The sequence below is a fragment of the Chiloscyllium plagiosum genome, unplaced genomic scaffold (genome assembly GCF_037043375.1).
Source record: "Chiloscyllium plagiosum isolate Xiang-an unplaced genomic scaffold, Cpla_swu_hap1 HiC_scaffold_47, whole genome shotgun sequence".
Taxonomy (NCBI): Eukaryota; Metazoa; Chordata; class Chondrichthyes; order Orectolobiformes; family Hemiscylliidae; genus Chiloscyllium; species Chiloscyllium plagiosum.
The window spans coordinates 24,435,882-24,455,438 of NW_028270185.1; the positions used below are offsets into that span (position 1 = coordinate 24,435,882).

The 19,557-nt window shown below is 45.9% G+C and overlaps 1 protein-coding gene across 5 annotated transcripts in view; it reads left to right on the forward strand.

Moving 5' to 3' along the window:
* Positions 1 to 19,557, forward strand: part of LOC122545856 (NACHT, LRR and PYD domains-containing protein 3-like) — an 88,985-nt gene that overhangs the window by 40,087 nt on the left and 29,341 nt on the right. Inside the window, exon 12 of one of the 5 annotated variants that reach the window (XM_087984098.1) lies at positions 8,058 to 8,305. The exons of the other annotated variants lie outside the window; for them this stretch is intronic. Coding sequence (XP_087840224.1) covers positions 8,058 to 8,067 — 10 coding nt within the window. The 3' untranslated portion in view covers positions 8,068 to 8,305. Of the gene's footprint in view, positions 1 to 8,057; positions 8,306 to 19,557 lie in introns of those variants that run through there. 5 annotated transcript variants of the gene reach the window in all.

Sequence of the window (19,557 nt, forward strand, 5' to 3'; positions counted from 1 at the left end):
AAGAAGCCATTATGGGGCTCACTGGGCTGCACAGGGGTACTGACATGTATACTCAGGGCTTGGAGGTGAAGTCCAATGGGTTCCTATATGATATCTGTGCCCAGTAACTCTGCTTGGGAAGTGAACTTGCATATGTTTAGGATAGGATCGCTTCAGCTGGGATAGATTCTATCATTCAAAAGGGTCAAATATCTACCTCAAAGAGAACCTTAGGGAGAATATTTTGTTGCAGCACAATCCAGTGGATTGTACAACCAGTGAATTACACTGAAATTCTAAATACTTTTCTGCATTACCTCAGTCAGAAAGGAGCAATTCCAGTGGCCCATGATTTGGGTTGGAACAACACAGGCTGGAGTTTCATGTCAGGACCTTGTGAAAACCAGGATATAAAACAGACTGTATGGCAATTGACTGGGAAATTGAAAACCCATTATTTGGACCATCCTAAAGAATCCACTAAAGCTGGAAAACATGGAAGGTTCCACTCTGAATTGTTATTAGTTACTCAAGAAATGTTAGACAGTGAGGACTCCAACCTAATACCATTTATATAGTCTTTTTGGCAACTGCTTGCCCTGACATAATGCTGCGCCTGCCAGGCTTGATCCATGCCCAATACCCCTCTCTGCCAACCATAACAATTTTTTTGAAAGCCTACCACTGGCACGAAAACCCCATCCACCAGCCTCACAGCCCTAGCACCAGTCAACTTGAGCCTCCCATAAACAGTCAACCATTTTTATGGCCCTCTAACTCCTGAATAAACTGCCACCTGACCCCCACACTAACATGCTTACTTTCACAGCAGCTGTCAGGCTCCAGCTGGACTGCTGGCTATTCAAATCGTGGACTCGACACACATCTGTAAATAACGGGGGGCTTTCAGACCCTGATGGATCTAGAATACATTGTTGTTCCCTGCTTTCTTTTACACTCCGATGCTATGTGGTTTGACCATTCTGTCCTCAGTCTTGTATAACAAGGGACCAAGTTTCATTGTAATTGGCAGATTTCAATAATCACAAAATGGGAAAAGAGTTGCCAAGAGCAACTAGGGACAGCAATAAACGCTGGCCAGCCAGCAACACCCACATCACACAAAACGAATAAATAAGAAAACACTTAAATAAAAGATTCAAGGAGACAGCCCAACAGCAACATCAGTTTCATTAAAGCATACGCCATAGAATACAAAAAGAAGAGAGTTAGGCTGAGCTGACAAGACAGTTGTCAGATAGCACCCAGTTTTAATCATTCATGGATGTGGGGTTCACTGGCTGGGCTGTCTCTTATTGCCCCTGTGAAGATGGTAGTGAGCTCACATCCTGAATCACTCCAGTTTCTTGGAATATTGCGTGCATTTGTGTCAGGGATCAGAGCCTTAAATTATGAGCATGGATTTGCTAGATTGAGATTTGTTTGTGTTGGAGATCTGATGGAACATTTCAAAACCATGAGAGCTCTGAATTGAACTGATTTTGGGGAGGTGGGTTGGTGGGGGGGTGGGTGGGGGGGGGGGGGGGGGGTGGTGGTGGGTAGCGGGGAGAAACTGTTCCCTGAAAATAAGGATCAGGAATGAGGAAACATCAGCAAAAAATGATTTGCAAAAGTAACAGACATGTCGAGATTTTTTTTTAAACAATGCTTGGTTTGTATGTGGAATGCTTTGCTTGGAGTTGTAGTAGAGGTGGGTACAATTGAAGCATTCAAGAGTGAACTGGATCATTACTTGGATCTCACTGAGAGCTAGGAGAAAGTGAGGACTGCAGATGCTGGAGATCAGAGCTGAAAATGTGTTGCTGGAAAAGCGCAGCAGGTCATGGATGCTGCCTGACCTGCTGTGCTCTCACTGAGAGCTGAAGAGTCAGTGGACAGAGCAGTGGGTTAGTTATTCAGTTTCTGACTCTCCACCTTGCATTCTATTAGTGATGACCTGGTTTCTGACATCACCAAGAGAGGTCCCTGTTTGGTCACTGTCCTGGGAGTCTTTGGTGCGGGCACTGGACGAAGCTTTACTCTCTATCAGACTCCATTTAGCGGGACATATATTCAGAATTTGAAGATGATATACAAATTGACAATGGAGTTAACAGGGAAGAGAATTGTTCCAAACTTTAGTAGGATACAGGCAGAAGCTGTTTCCAATTGGTCTGAGGATGAAAGTGGTCCACGGAATTCCAGAGTTTGTCTCATTAAAACATTCACAGCAAGACTTCCTACATATAATGGACGATTAATATGAAGCACAGAATTCTAGTGAATTAGACATGGAGAGATGAGAGCTTTCTGTTTGTCATACTGAGCAAAATCGTCACCCAATGCCCTTGGGAGGAGAGGCCTAGCCTTTATTTTACCAAGATCACACCCTGACACTGAAAACCCACAAAGTAACTCAGGGATGGGCATTTAGAAAATGTGAGGCCTTCCTCAGAATCTTAGATTTTTAATTTGTAATCTGACTATTTTCATGCAGAGGGTGGGAGTTTATCGAATACCACACATTGTCCCATCATAAATTCAGATTTTGTGAAAATAACAAAATGTACAACTAAACAATCCACTCTACAGATGTGTGTGTGTGTGTCTCAGTGTAAGTGAGTATGTTATTGAGTATATTTGAGTTAAAGAGTGCTCTTAAGGTGTGTGTACGATTTACAGTCTGCTGATGAGTATGTATGGTTCCACATGTGTGGGGGTGTTGTAACATCAGCGAGAAAGAGAAGATTGCAGGTGCTGGAGATCAGTCCAAACATTTGGGTGTTGGAAAAGCACAGCCGGAGAGCCAGCATCTGAGTAACAGGAAAGTCGACGTTTCAAGCATAAGCTCTTCATCAGAAACTCTGGAAGAGTGTATACTCAAAACGTCATTCTCCTGCTCCTCGGATGCTTTCTGACTAGTTGTGTAGTTATGTGAGACTGTCAGTGACTGACAAATTGAGGGTCCATGACTAAGTATGTTTGTGTGCAAGCCATACATTCATAGCCATAGACCTGTATAGCACAGAAATCGACTCTTTAACCCAACTCTGTCAAGCCAACCAAATATCCTAAATTAATCTAGATTCATTTGCCAGCACTTGAGGCCACTCCCACAGCCACTTCCGCCCCTCACAATTCCTCATGCACCACACTTGACATCACTTCTGCCCCTCACATCATTGCTGATGTCACACGCTCAGTGACTTCTGCCCCCGCCACTGCCCTGTTTGCCACCACTTCTGCCCACACCAACGCCACTCACCTGCATTCTGCTGACATGGCCCTCCACAGATCCCACTGTCACCATCTCCGCCCCCCAGAACCCTGAGGGGAAAACTACCCCTGCTCATGACTCCACCCCCATTCCCCCCCATCATCACACCCACTCCTGTTACAGGCTCCGACCCACTTCCAGCTCCACACCCACACCAGATCCCAGCTCCCAGCCCTGCCGAGTTTTCACCGTCCCTCCCGACCTTCCCCTCACTGGGGAGAAATGATCAGTCCTCAGCAAAGGACGCACCTTCATCCCCCTCCGTCCACGCATCAATAAATTTAATACATGCCGTGACATCAAACAATTCTTCCGCCGCCTCCGCCTCCGAGCTTACTTTCACAATCAGGACACTTTCCAAGGACCCCTTCGCCCACCTCCAACACACTCCATCCACCTGGGCACCACGCTGGCCTATTACCCGCCCTCGACCTCTTCATTTCCAACTGCCGCCAGGACATTAACCGCCTCAACCTGTCTACCTCCCTCCTCCACTCCAACCTCCCACCCTCACAACGCGCAGCCCTCCAATCCTCTGCTCCAATCCTGACCTCACCATCAAGCCAGCAGATAAAGGGGGCTCAGTGGTAGTCTGGCGCACTGACCTCTACACCGCTGAAGCCAAACGCCAACTTGAGGACACCTCTTCCAACCACCCCCTTGGCCATGACCCAACCCCCATCACCAAACCATCATCTCCCAGACCACACAGAACCTCATGAGCTCAGGAGATCTCCCACCCACAGCTTCCAACCTCATAGTCCGGGAACCCCGCACTGCCCGGTTCTACCTCCTTCCCAAGATCCACAAGCCTGACCACCCTGGCCGACCCATTGTCTCATCATGCCCCTGCCCCACTGAACTCATTTCTACCTACCTTGACACTGTCCTATCCCCCCTAGTCCAGGAACTCCCCACATACGTTCGAAACACCACCCACGCCCTCCACCTCCTCCAAGACTTCTGTTTCCTCGGCCCCCAATGCCTCATCTTCACCATGGATATCCAATCCCTCTATACCTCCATCCGCCATGACCAGGACCTCCAAGCCCTCTATTTCTCCCGACGTCCCCAACAGTACCCTTCCACCGACACTCTCATTCGTTTGGCCGAACTGGTCCTTACCCTTAACAATTTCTCCTTCGAATTCTCCCACTTCCTCCAGACCAAAGGGGTAGCCATGGGCACCCGTATGGGCCCCAGCTATGCCTGTCTCTTTGTTGGCTACGTAGAACAGTCGATCTTCCGTAATTACACCGGCACCACTCCCCACCTCTTCCTCCGCTACATTGATGACTGCATTGGCGCCTTCTTGTAATGTCACGAGGAGGTTGAGCAATTCATCAACTCCACCAACACATGCCATAACTGACCTTAAATTTACCTGGACCATCTCTGACACCTCCCTCCCCTTCCTGGACCTCTCCATCTCCATTAATGACGACCAACTTGATACCGACATTTTTTACAAACCCACCGACTCCCAAAGCTACGTGGATTACACCTCTTCCCACCCTACCTCCTGCAAAAATGCCATCCCGTATTCCCAATTCCTCCGCCTCCGAGGACCAGTTACACCACAGAACACACTTCCTTCTTTAGAGATCGCAATTTCCATTCCCAAGTGGTTAAAGATACCCTCCAATGCATCTCGTCCACATCCCGCACCTCCGCACTCAAACCCCACCTCTCCAACCGTAACAAGGACAGAACGCCCTGGTGCTTACCTTCCACTCCACCAACCTTCTCATAAGCCAAATCATCCGCTGACATTTCCGCCACCTCCAAACTTACCCCACCACCAGGTATATATTTCCCTCCCCATCCCTTTCTGCCTTCTGCAAAGACCGTTCCCTCCATGACTACCTGGTCAGGTCCACGTCCCCCCTTCAACACACCCTTCCATACTGGCACCTTCCCCTGCCACAGCAGGAATTGCAAAAATTGCGCCCACACCTCCTCCCTCACCTTCATCCAAGACCCTAACGGAGCCTTCCACATCCATCAAAGTTTTACCTGCACATCCACCAATATCATTTATTGTAGCTGTTGCTCCCGATGCGGTCTCCTCTACACTGGGGAGACTGGACGCCTCCTGGCAGAGCTCTTTAGGGAACATCTCCGGGACACCCGCACCAATCAACCACAGCGCCCTGTGGCCAACATTTCAATTCTCCCTCCCACTCTGCCGAGGACATGGAGGTCCTGGACCTCCTTCACCGCCGCTCCCTCACCACCAGACGCCTGGAGGAAGAACGCCTCATCTTCCGCCTCGGAACACTTCAACCCCAGGGCATCAATGTGGACTTCAACAGTTTCCTCATTTCCCCTACCCCCACCTCACCCCAGTTCCAAACTTCCAGCTCAGCTCTGTCCCCATGACTTGTCCTGACTTGTCCTACCTGCCTATCTTCTTTTCCACCTATCCACTCCATCCCCTTCCCCCCGACCTATCACCTTCATCCCCTCCCCCACTCACCTATTGTACTCTATGCTACTTTCTCCCCACCTCCATCCCCCTCTCACTTATCTCTCCACCCTCCAGGCTCTCTGCCTGTATTCCTGATGAAGGGCTTTTGCCCGAAACGTTGATTTTACTGCTCCTCGGATGCTGCCTGAACTGCTGTGCTCTTCCAGCACCACTAATCCAGAATCTGGTTTCCAGCATCTGCAGTCATTGTTTTTACCTACATATCCTTCTAAGCCGTTCCTATTTATATATCCATCTAGGTGCATTTTTAAATGTTGTAATTGTACTAGCTTCCACCACTTCCTCTGGCAGCTCATTCCATGCATACACCACACTCTGTCCCATGCAGAGATGTTGTTTTGCCTGGGCCAGTAGTCAGAAGAATGAGAGGGGGAGACCTGATCAAAACCTATCCAATTCCAACAGCTGGACAGACTAGATGCAGGGAGGATGTTTTCCCTGGTGAGAGAGTGTCCAACCAAACATCACAGTCTCAAGATATGGGCTAGACAACTTCGAATGGAGATGAAAAGAGATTTCTTCACTTAGAGTGATCAAGCTGTGGAAGTTTTTCTCACAGAAGGTTGTGGAGGTCAAATCAGTCAATATATTCAGGAAAAAGATTGATAATGCTTTCAGAAGTTAAAAACATCACAGATTAATGAGAGAAAGTGGGAATATGATGCAAAATGAAGGTTCAGCCATGATCATACTGAATGGGGGAGCAGGCTGGAAGGGCTGAATGGCCTATTTCTGCTGCCGGTTTCCATGTTTCTGTTAGTTTAGTATTCTCCTGAAAATTTCATCCTGAAAAGTATCCGTGAATTTACTGGGGAAGCACATAAGTCGTACAGCATAGAAACAGACCCTTTGCTTCAACAAGTCCATGCTGAATGTAATCCCAAACTATATTAGTCCCACCTGCCTTCTCCTGGCCCATATTCCTCCAATCCTTTCCTATTCATATATCTATTCAGATGTCTTTTAAATATTGTAATTACACCTGCATCCACCACTTCCGCAGGAAGTTCATTCCACACGTGAACCAGCGTCTGTAAAAACAAAAAAAGCCTCTCAGTGCTTTTTAAAATCTTTCCTTCTCTCTCTCCATCTCTGTTTCTCACTCACTCTTTCTCTCTCACTCTCTCTCTCATTCTCTCTCTTTCACTCTCTCACTAACATCCTGTACAACCTCAACTTGAGTTCCAAACCCCAATACTCGAACAATTAAATAATGAAAGTGAGCCAATATGTGACACAAACTTCCAAGAATTATATACCTGCAATCCTAGATCCCTCTGTTCTATAACACTTACCTGGGGAGATAGCGTGGACTGCAGATGCTGGAGAGTCAGAGTCGATAAAGTGTGCAACTGGAAAAGGCACAGCAGGTCAGGCAGCATCTGAGGAGCAAACGATTTAATGTTTCAGACGGGGAAAGGGGGCTAAGGAATAAATGGTGGGTGGATGTAGGGCTAAGGAAAGGTTGGTGGGATGGCGATAGGTAGAAGAATGTAGGAGATGATTGTGATATGTCAGTGGGAAGTGTGGAGATGTGGGATTGACAATGGAAAGATAGGTCAAGTCAAGAGGGCAGTGCTGAGTTGGATGGTTGGATCTGGGGTTGAGGGTGGGGAGATTGTGAAACTGGTGAATTCAATGTTGAGGCCATATGGTTTTAGGCTCCCGACACAGAAGATGAGGTGTTCCTCCTCCAATTTGTGGGTGGCATTGTGTAAGCAGTGGAGAAGGCCAAGAATGGATATGTTCATCGGGGGAATGGAAGGGGAGTTGAAATGGATGGCCACTTTCAGGTGTTGTTGGTACGTATGAACTAGAGATGTTCACAGAACCATTCTGCAAGGTTGCACTCAGTCTTTCTGATGTAGAGGAGACCACATCAAGAAAAACGGATGCCAATAAATGTCTGACAGATATGGAATGATGCTTTGGGATCTTTGGACGGAGGTGAGGGGGGAGGTGAGGGGGGAGGAGTGGACACAGGTCTTGTACCTCTTACAGAAGGGGAATGTGTCAGGTATGGAGAGGGGGTTGGTGGGGAGTTTGGACCTAACCAGGGACTCACAGAGGGAATGCTGACTGCATAATGTAGAAAGATGTGGGAAGGGATTTTTTTTGGTGGGGTCTGACTGTAGATGGCTAAAATGGAGCAGGATGATGCGCTAGATTTCACTACCCAGGGCCCTACCGTTTTTTGTAAAAGTCCCACTTTTATTTGTTGTATGAAAATGCAATACCCAGCATTTATCCATCAATAGTTGTTTACATTCAGTTATTCCTGCATTTTGAAAATGTGATTTTTCTTTGCAGAAACTGGTAATAGCCGGTCTGAGGATGAAAATGATCTACAGGATTCCTGATGTTGTCTCAGTAAAGTACTCACAGCAAATATTTTACCCATGATCGTAAATCGCTTGCAAAACAGGTTGATACTTCATGGGGCTTCCCCATTGTTTGTGGTTCCAGGATGTTAACGTTCTGTGTGATTTATGGACCATATAAATGTAGAAAGGACCATATGCTGTACCATTTAGTTTATGTTGTCCCTCCTCAGTCTAACATCCAAAAAGCAATGTCTCACTTCTCGCTGTATTTCACCTGGAGGACATTGAGAGATGATAACGTATACACTGTGAGGTGTGTTTTAATCTGCAAAGCTGGAACATTGCTTCTGAAAGTGTCATAGACCATATAATGTCCTAATTGAAACTGAAGGATGGACATTTATTCAGTACTTTTTTTATAACTTAAGGGAATGGGGAAGCAATTTCAGAAACAGAGAGATACAGAGCCAGTAACATATATACAGGATGAGTCTGTCCTGGTGATGTTTCAGACATCACTCTGTGACACAAATAAGGCAATACAACAGCAGATGGAAGACAGTCATTTTCTGGTCGTATAGAGGAAGCTTTGTTTTGTATCTGACGCCATATTATCCCTGCCCTACTGATAGGCACCATGAAGGCGGATCTTAACTCTGTATCTAACCCCATGCTGTTCCTCGTCTGCGAAGGGTTGATGGGGACAGTGTCAGGGGTGATTCAATCAATATCTTACCCTGGCTCGAGAGTTTCAAAAGGATTCCAGTCTACTGTTCTAGACTCCAGAAGCAACAAGAATATTTTCTGCCTAACCCAGCAGTTGCTGACTTTGACCCACAAACTTTCATCTCCCCGATCTTCCTAAATTCTAAGGATAAGACCCTGGTTTGTGTAATTTCACTCCTTTGCCATTGAACCCTTACTGGCCATCTATCAGTCTGTGAATTTGTGTTGCACTTACTTACACATGAATGCCTAAGTCCCCACTTTTTCTTACCTTTCCGTATTTATAAAGTCAATGTCATTGCTGTGCTAACATGAAATGGCTGCCATGAACAAATTTAAAACGGCTGGCAAGCTGACACTTTCAGAAGCAATGTTCCAGCTTTGCAGATTAAAACACACCTCACGGTGTATATGTTATCATCTCTCAATGTCCTCCAGGTGAAATACAGCGAGAAGTGAGACATTGCTTTTTAGATGTTTGACTGAGGAGGGACAACATAAACTAAATGGTACAGCATTAAACTGGGTACAGGAACAGAGAAGTTTGGGTCTTGAATTCAGTCAGCACAGGAGAGAGGCAAATGTGTCAAAAGCTTTTTCCATTTGTACATTGCTGCATTGTAAAATGTTAATTTGTTTTGCAGAAGCAGGCAGTGGAAAAATCTGTTACAAAGAATACACACATTTTAATTGAAGAAGATGAAATTTCCTGAATCTGTTTAAAGTCAGTGCTCCGAGATAATTAAAAGTATAAGCAATGTCTATTTTTCCAAACTTAAAGCAGGAAAATATCATAGGAATATACAAGAGGTAATGTTAGGTCTGCTACTCAATTGTACCCATGATTTGGAGATGCAGGTGTTGGACTGGGATATAAAAAGTTAAAAATCACACAATACCAAGTTATAGTCCAACAGATTTAATTGGAAGCACTAGCTTTCAGAGTGCTGCTACTTCATCAGGTGGTTGTGGAGAATAGGATGAAGAACCAGCACTCTGACAGCTCGTACTTCCAAATAAACCTGTTGGACTATAACCTGGTGTTGTGTGATTTTTAACTGAATTGTAGGTGTGAGACCTCATTCAGAATCTGTCGCAGAGTTTTAACCTGGAGTCAGGCATGTTTTATCCAGAAAACAGGAATTCACCAAGTGCCATACTGATGTATTTGGCTTCTAATTTTGTGATATCTAATTTTTTTAAATTAATTTGCAATTAAACAAATCTCCTGAATCCTTAGATACGTGGGTTTGTGAATATTTATGAGTGAAGGAGTAAATGTGACTTTGAGGGAGTGAGAGGTTGTGGTTGAGTTTGTTTGAATGAGAGATTGTGCTCAAATTTGTGATAGACATGTGTAAGATTGCACTTTTCTGTGAGATGGTGAGTTTGTAATTCTCTAGAAGTGTGCCTGTGTGCATGACTGAAAGTGAGTGCATAGCAGTGCATGTGTGTCCATATGAGAGATTGTAGATGGAACTTTACTCTTTAATCTAACCCAGAACTGCCCCCTGGCCTTGGAGTGCTTGATATGGATAGATCTTTATTTTGTTTCTAGCCCCATTTTTCCCCGGTCCTGGAAGTTTGAGGTGGAGAATGTGCAGAGGGACACGTACTCTGCATCTAGCCCAGTGATGTAACTGTCCTGTGTGTGTTTGATAGGGACAGTATGGGTGAGGGAGTGATTTAGTCAACATCTAGCTTCACACTGAATATTGCCTGAGGGTTTGAAAAGCTGCAGTGTAGAGTGAGCTTCATTCTGTATCTAAACCCATCCTCCACCTGTTCTACAAATTCATCCCCTCGATTAGATTGTACTCTGTAACTCACTCCCCATTGTGTTATGCTGTGTATAAACTCGCTGAGAACAACAATAAGATTCAAATCTCTAACTCAGTATAAACTAACTGATTGAATATTAAATTGAGAATGGGAACTGAGAAAACTGTAGTTTAATTTCTGCTACATTCTGTTTCTCCAAAAAAAATAGTTGTATGGAGTGCAGTGGTTTGATAAGGCAGCTCAAAACAATCAGCTTCAAGGGCTGATAGGAATGGGGGTAAATACTTGCCCAGTCAGTAATGCTCACATCCTGTGAATGAATGAAAGTAAAAATCCCTTTGCCTTCCTTATCACTTGCTGCCATGTGGTCTAAATCAATGTGAGTCTTGTTCCAAGACACTTAGATCCCTCTGTACTTCAGAGTCCTATAACATCTCCCCAGTTAAATTAAAGGCTCTTTATCGATTCTTCCAGACAAACATCACACTCTCCACTTTATACTGTATCAGACAAAATTTTACCCACTCATTTGCCATCCCTATGTTATTCAATTTGAATACCCCTTACATCCTCTTCACAATTTACCTCCCAACCCATTTTTCCAAGAAAAGTTTCAATTTCAAATCAAATCTGACCTGACCTGATGCCTGTTAGAAACCCAAATATCCTTCTGTCGCTCTCTGTCCCTTCTCTTTCCTCTCCCAAAATATCTGTAAATTGCCATATTCATCCATTAGCCATTTTAAGTTATTTCATGGTGTCCATGTTTCCTGTATAATCACAGTAAGACTTCCTCAATTCCCTTGTGCCATCCTCTGGTAATAACTGGCAGCCCGTCAGGTGTCCACCTAATATTTGGTGACACTATCACATTTGTTTTCTGTGATTTGTGTACAAGGAGCTGGACAATATTTTATAATAAATAAATAAGTACTAGAATAAAGGAGCAGTTGCTGCAATGATAAAGGGCCCAGGTGGTGCGCGCACGTGTACACACATACACACATCACTCAGAGATGTAGCCGCACACACGTACATCACTCAATGATGTACACGCAAACAGTCACTCAGTGACATGGAGTGACAAAAGAATAGTGGGATTTGCTAATATTAAATCTGCATTAAACAATCCTTGGATGTCAGATTAACACAGAACAAACACACAACTCAGACTCAAGACTCAGCTCTCTCTGACACTGAGAGACACTCCATATTGGAATCAATTGCTTTGATTGGGAGCAGGACATTACACTATGGGATTAGGACGCCTGTTCATGTGACTGTTAAGTAGCAGGAATCTAATCAGGAATCAGAACAGAACAGAGAGAGTCAAACAAAGAACATAAGTTTGTGGAATAGTTCACTTCCTGTTGAGAATGTTGAACTGGTGATATTTTGACCCTGTGCTGTCAGAGTTAAGAGTCCAGGGACTTGTCTTTCTATGTTTGTTTATCTTGGTGGGTGTGGTGTCAGATTGGGACAGTTGAGAATGAATTTAAATCTGCATCTCTTCTCCGAATACACTTGTCCTTCAAATGTTTGATTGGTACATCATCGATGGGGATTTACTCTGTATCATACGCAGCGCTGTACCTCTCCTGGGAGTATATGATGGGGACAGTGCAGAAGGAGCTTGCTCTGCATCTTACCCTGTGCTGTCCCTGTCCTGATGGGGACAATACAGAAGGTGCTTTACTCTGCATCTTACCCTGTGCTGTCTCTGTCCTGGGAATGCATGATGGGGACATTTTAGAGAAAGCTTTACCTTGGAACATAGGAACGGGAACAGGACATTCAGCCCCTCCAATCTGTTCAATCCATCAATGGGATCATGGCTGATCTGTGGCCTAACTACACGTTCCTTCCTTTGGCTCATATCCCTTAATACCTTTGCTGAACAAAAATGTATCTGTCTCAGATTTAAACTGAATAACTGATCCAGCATCTGTCTCCATGTGTGCAGGAGAGTTCCATGCCTCTTCCATTCTTTGTGTGCCAAAGTGCTTCCTAATGTTTCTCCAGAATTGTCTGGCCCTAATTCTCACACCCTTATCCCTCTTGTTTGAGAATTTCCAGCCAGTGGAAATGATTTATCTTTAAAAATCCTGTCTTTTCCTGCTAACATCTTGAAGACTTCAATCAGGTCACCCCTTAACCATCTAAATTTTCAAGAAAGCAGACCTTAATTGAGTAATTCCTGAAATCCAGGTGTCATTCTTGTAAACCTACTTTCTCCTCCCTCTTTGTCGTCCAACTTGATAACCACACACTTGCTTGTACTCAGCTCCATTTGACGCAGTTTTTCTCATTTACCCCAGTCTACCAATATCCTGTTGTCATTTTATGTTATTATTTATATCATCTACAATACTGCATAACCTGTGCTCTACCTGTCCCAGGAATGTTCAATTGGGTTAATGTAGACAGATCTGTACTCCAAGACTCTTGGATTGAGAAAGTATATACTTTGCATCTAGTCCAGTGATGTATTTACCCTGAACATGTTTGACGGGTACAGAGGCGATGTTCGAATTATATGTAACCCCACACTGAACGTGGCGTGGGAATTTGAAAAGCCGCAGTGTAGAGGAAAGCTTTCATTCTGCATTTGACTCCATTCTATACCTGGCCTGAAGTTTTACATTGTGACAATTTAGATATGGGAGTTTGGTGAATAGGCAAGAGAGCTGAAATAATGTGAGATGTGAAGTGACGCTTGTTGGATGTTAGACTGAGAGCAAGATAAACGAAATAGTCAAATGTTAAATTGGGAGTAGGAACACAGAAAGCTGCTGGTTAATCTTTGCACCCTTACACATTGCCAAGTTTCAGTTTGAGGCTGCAACACTGTCAATGTCAGCAGCATGTTTTCAGTCTGACATTAATGCGTCCAAAGAAATGTGAATTCTCTTTGCAGAGGTTGAAATGGAGACAACTCTCTGCAAGTGATTTAAGTGCAAATTCCAGAACCTGTTTCAGAACCTAAGGAAATGCCTGAGACAATGAATGATTCAAATACACAGAAACTGAAATTTCAGCTCGGCCACTGAAGCTTTGTAGCCTTGTCCAGAATTTGTCGCAGATTTTGACTCATGTGTGCATTATCCCAAGATCATGTGTTTATCAAATCCCACACTGACATGTTCACTGTGTGGTCTAAAATTAAAATAATTTAATGCATCTGCAAATAAACAAAGCTCTTGAATAGAACTTTATGTGTCTGTTGGCAGATAGGCAGCATTGTAACCAGTATGGTAGTGAAATTGTAAAAAGAATGGGAAAAAATAGAGGGGGGTATAGTTCAATGTAGGCAAGTGTGAGAAGTGACTCAGGTAGTGTAGTTAATGTCTTCAACATGTAAAGGATCATTCCAATTTGGGATTATTTTCAGCAAGAGGCAATTGGTTCCAGGCCAATTTTAATTTTTCAGTGCAGCCCTACAATAATCTGACACCTTTCCCTTACTGGCGCACCGACCTCTACACCGCTGAGGCCAAACGCCAGCTCGCAGATACCTCCGCCTACTGCCCCCTTGACCATGACCCCACCCGCCACCACCAAACCATCATCTCCCAGACCATCCTCATCACCTCGGGGGATCTCCCATCCACCGCCTCCAACCTCATAGTCCCACAACCCCGCACCTCCTGCTCCTATCTCCTGCCCAAAATCCACAAACCTGACTGCCCCGGCCGACCCATTGTCTCCGCCTGCTCCTGCCCCACCAAACTCATCTCCGCATACCTTGACACCGTCCTGTCCCCCTTAGTCCAAGAACTCCCCACCTACGTTCGGGACACCACCCATGCCCTCCACCTGCTCCATGATTTTCGCTTCCCCGGTCCCCAACGCCTTATTTTCACCATGGACATCCAGTCCCTGTACACCTCCATCCCCCATCACGAAGGACTCAAAGCCCTCCGCTTCTTTCTTTCCCGCCGTACCGACCAGTACCCTTCCACTGACACCCTCCTTCGACTGACTGAACTTGTCCTCACCCTGAACAACTTCTCTTTCCAATCCTCCCACTTCCTCCAAACAAAAGGAGTAGCCATGGGCACCCGCATGGGCCCCAGCTATGCCTGCCTCTTCGTAGGATATGTGGAACAATCCATCTTCCGCAACTACACTGGCCCCACCCCCCACCTTTTCCTCCGCTACATCGATGACTGTATCGGCGCCGCCTCGTGCTCCCACGAGGAGGTTGAACAGTTCATCCACTTCACCAACACCTTCCACCCCGACCTCAAATTCACCTGGACAGTCTCAGATTCCTCCCTCCCCTTCCTCGACCTTTCTATTTCTATCTCAGGCGACCGAATCAACACGGACATCTACTACAAACCGACCGACTCCCACAGCTACCTGGACTACACCTCCTCCCATCCTGCCCCCTGTAAAAACACCATCCCATTCTCCCAATTCCTTTGACTCCGCTGCATCTGCTCCCAGGAGAACCAGTTCCAAAAACGCACAACCCAGATGGCCTCCTTCTTCAAGGACCGCAATTTCCCCCCCAACGTGGTCGACGATGCCCTCCACCATATCTCTTCCACTTCCCGCTCCTCCGCCCTTGAGCCCCGCCCCTCCAACCGCCACCAGGACAGAACCCCACTGGTCCTCACCTACCACCCCACCAATCTCCATGTACAGCGCATCATCCGCCATCATTTCCGCTACCTCCAAACGGACCCCACCACCAAGGATATATTTCCCTCCCCTCCCCTATCAGCATTCCGTAAAGACCACTCCCTCCGTGACTCCCTCGTCAGATCCACACCCCCCACCAACCCAACCTCCACTCCCGGCACCTTCCCCTGCAACCGCAGGAGGTGCAAGACTTGCGCCCACACCTCCCCCCTCACCTCCCTCCAAGGCCCCAAAGGAAACTTCCATATCCACCACAGATTCACCTGCACCTCCACACACATCATCTATTGCATCCTCTGCACCCGATGTGGCCTCCTCTATATTGGGGAGACAGGCCGGCTACTTGCGGAGCATTTCAGAGAACACCTCTGGGACACCCGGACCAACCAACCCAACCACCCTGTAGCTCAACATTTCAATTCCCCCTCGCACTCCACCAAGGATATGCAGGTCTTTGGACTCCTCCATCGTCAGACCACAACAAAACGACGGTTGGAGGAAGAACGCCTCATCTTCCACCTAGGAACCCTCCAACCACAAGGGATGAACTCGGATTTCACCAGTTTCCTCATTTCCCCTCCCCCCACCCTGTCTCAGTCAAATCCATCGAATTCAGCACCGCCTTCCTAACCTGCAATCTTCTTCCCGATCTCTCCGCCCCCACCCCAGTCTGACCTATCACCCTCACCTTGACCTCTTTCCACCTATCACATTTCCGACGCCCCTTCCCCAAGTCCCTCCTCCCTACCTTTTATCTTAGCCTGCTGGACAAACTTTCCTGAAGAAGGGCTTATGCCCGAAACATCGATTCTCCTGTTCCCTGGATGCTGCCTGACCTGCTGCGCTTTTCCAGCAACACATTTCCAGCTCTGATCTCCAACATCTGCAGACCTCACTTTCTCCTCAACCTTTCCCTTACTAACCAATTCCAATTCCTAGTAAGGTCTGCTAACGCATCATTTGTCCTAAATGTTGGTTGAATGAGCAGGTTAATTTCCTGTAAATTGTGCTCATTCCAATTTACTTTCCAATCTATCTCTGCTGATTCAGTGTTTAAAATCTAAGACTGTCTTCATCTGATGCCATTTAGAAATCCAAATATCTTTCAGCCCCTTCCTGACTGTTGGTCACTGTGTGTTGACCTGGTTCTGCCCCATCTTTCAGAGCACTTGGAAACCTCCACATAAATGGTTATTTCTGAGTTGGTCTATGGTAGTTATTTTCTCTCCCCGTTATCTTCCCTGTCCTATCTGCTTGTTTGATATATAAATCATCCGCTCCTCATGATTAGATTCCTGTCTGTAACTCATCTCCCAAACACCCCTCACACCACCCCACCCGCACCTACCACCCCGGATATCTGTCGTTCTATATTAAAACCACCAAAACAACTGGATATCTGTTTTCAATTCCAGTATCGGTAATTCTACAAGTAAACCACACTGAAACCCTTCAATTGTATTGTAGTCTTAATTTAAGCTAGTCTTGGATACTGCTGGGGGGAATGACCTACAAGAGGAAAGCCATAACAGTCAGTTCTCTGGCACTGAGCCTGACACTCTGGCAAAGAAGGGAAGGGGGCAGAATAGAAAAGTACTCGTGGTAGGGGACTCGATAGTTAGGGGAATCAACAGGAGATTTTGTGGTCATGATCGGGATTCCTGGAAGGTATGTTGCCTGCCTGTTGCCAGGGTCCGATCGGGTGTATAAGGTTCTAAAAGGGGAGTGCGAACAGTCAGAAATCGTGTTACATATTGGCGCTAATGATATAGCCAGGAAAAGGATCGAGGATATAAAAAGTGATTTCAGGGAGTTGGATGGAAGCTGCAAAGCAGGACGAACAGAGTAGTGTTCTCTAGTTTACTACCGGTGCCACGAGATAGCGAGGTGAGGAACAGGGAGTGGACATAACTTAACACGTGGCTGTGCAGCTGGTGTAGGAGGGAGGGCTTCAGACATGTAGATAATTGGGATGCCTTCTGGGGAAGGTAGGACCTGTACAAGAAGGACGGGTTGCATCTGAACTGGAAGGGGACCAATGTCCTAGGTGGAAGGTTTGCTTGAGTAGTTCGAGAGGGTTTAAAATAGTATGGCGGGGGATGGGAACCTGAGCTGTATACCGGAGGTGAGAGTTGATGCTGATGAGGCAATATCAAGAGGTAGACCAGCTAGTGGGAAGAATTTTCCTTGGAAGAAACCAAGGGATCAGTTAAAGTGTGTTTGCTTTAACGCAAGGAGTGTCAGGAATAAAAGTGATCAACTTAGCATGGATCAGTTCCTGGTGCTATGATGTTGTGGCCATAACAGAGACATGGGTTTCTCGGGGCAGGAATGGTTGCTGGATGTTCCAGGGATTGAAGCATTTAAAAAGGATCGGGAAGGGGGGAAAAGAGGAGGGGGTGTAGCACTACTAATCAGAGAGTGTATCACAGCTACAGAAGCTTCCATTGTCGAGGAAGATCTGCCTACCGAGTCAGTATGGGTGGAAATTAGGAACAGCAAGGGAGCAGTCACCTCGTTAGGGGTTTACTACAGGCCCCCCAATAGCAGCAGGGAAATGGAAAAAAGCATAGGTCGGCAGATTTTGGAAAAGTGTGGATGTCGTAGGGTTGTTGTAATGGGTGACTTTAACTTTCCCAATATTGATTGGAATCTCCTTCGAGCAGAAGATTTGAATGGAGCTGTTTTTGTAAGGTGTGTTGAGGAGGGTTTCCTAACTCAGTACGTTGACAGGCCGACGAGGGGAGAGGCCATTCTAGACTTGGTGCTCGGAAACGAGCCGGGACAGGTATCAGATCTTGTGGTGGGAGAACATTTTGGTGATAGTGACCACAACTGCCTCACATTCTACATAACTATGGAGAAGGAGAGGATTAGGCAAAATGGGAGGATATTTAATTGGGGGAAGAGGAAACTATGATGCGATTAGACATGAGTTAGGAAGCATGGATTGGGAGCAATTGTTCCATGGTAAAGGCACTATAGACATGTGGAGACTGTTTAAGGAACTGTTGTTGCAAGTGATGAATAAATATGCCCCTCTGAGACAGGCAAGAAGTGGTAAGCTAAAGGAACCTTGGATGACGAGAGCGTTGCAGCTTCTCATCAAAAGGAAAAAGGTAGCTTACATAAGGTGGAGGAAGCTAGGGTCAAGCTCAGCTTTACAGGATTACAGGATTACAGGCAGGCGAGGAAGGAGCTTAAAATGGTCTGAGGAGAGCCAGAGGGGGCATGACAAAGGCTTGGCAGAACGGATTAGGGAGAACACAAAGGCAGTTTACACTTATGTGAGGAATAAGAGAATGGTCAAAGAAAGAGTAGGGCCGATCAGGGATAGCATAGGGAATTTGTGTGTGGAGTCTGAGGAGGTAGGGGAAGCCCTAAATGAGTTTTTTTCTTCTGTCTTTACGTAAGAAACGAACTTTGTAGTGAATGAAACCTTTGAAGAGTAGGTGTGCATGCTGGAATGGATAGAGATAGAGGAAGCTGATGTGCTGAAAATATTGTCAAACATTAAGATTGACAAGTCACCAGATCCGGACCAGATTTGTCCTCGGCTGCTTTGGGAACCGAGAAATGCAATTGCTTCGCCACTTGCAATGATCTTTGCATCCTCGCTCTCCACTGGAGTCGTACCTGAGGACTGGAGAGAGGCAAATGTAATTCCTCTCTTTAAGAAAGGAAATAGGGAAATCCCCGGCAATTACAGAACAGTAAGTCTCACGTCTGTCGTCTGCAAGGTGTTAGAAAGGATTCTGAGGGATAGGATTTATGACCATCTGGAAAAGCATGGCTTGATTAAATGCAATCAATACGGCTTTGTGAGGGGCAGGTCATGCCTCACAAACCTTATTGAGTTATTTGAGGATGTGACTAGAAAAGTTGAGGGTTGAGCTGTGGATGTGGTATATATGGACTTCAGCAAGGCATTTGATTCAGAAGGTCAGGAGGACTGGGATACAGGGGAACTTAGCTGTCTGGATACAGAATTGGCTGGCCAACAGAAGACAGCGAGAGGTAGTAGAAGGAAAATATTCTGCCTGGAAGTCTGTGGTGAGTGGTGTTCCACAGGGCTCTGTCCTTGGGCCTCTACTGTTTGCAATTTTCATTAATGACTTGGATGAGGGGATTGAAGGATGGGTCAGCAAGTTTGCAGATGATACAAAGGTTGGAGATGTCGTTGACAGTATAGAGGGCTGTTGTAGGCTGCAGAGGGACATTGACAGGATGCAGAGATGGGCTGAGAGATGGCAGATGGAGTTCAGCGTGGCAGCGTGGGTTGGTACCTGGGACTTCGATGTTGTGGCTATTACGGAGACATGGGTAGA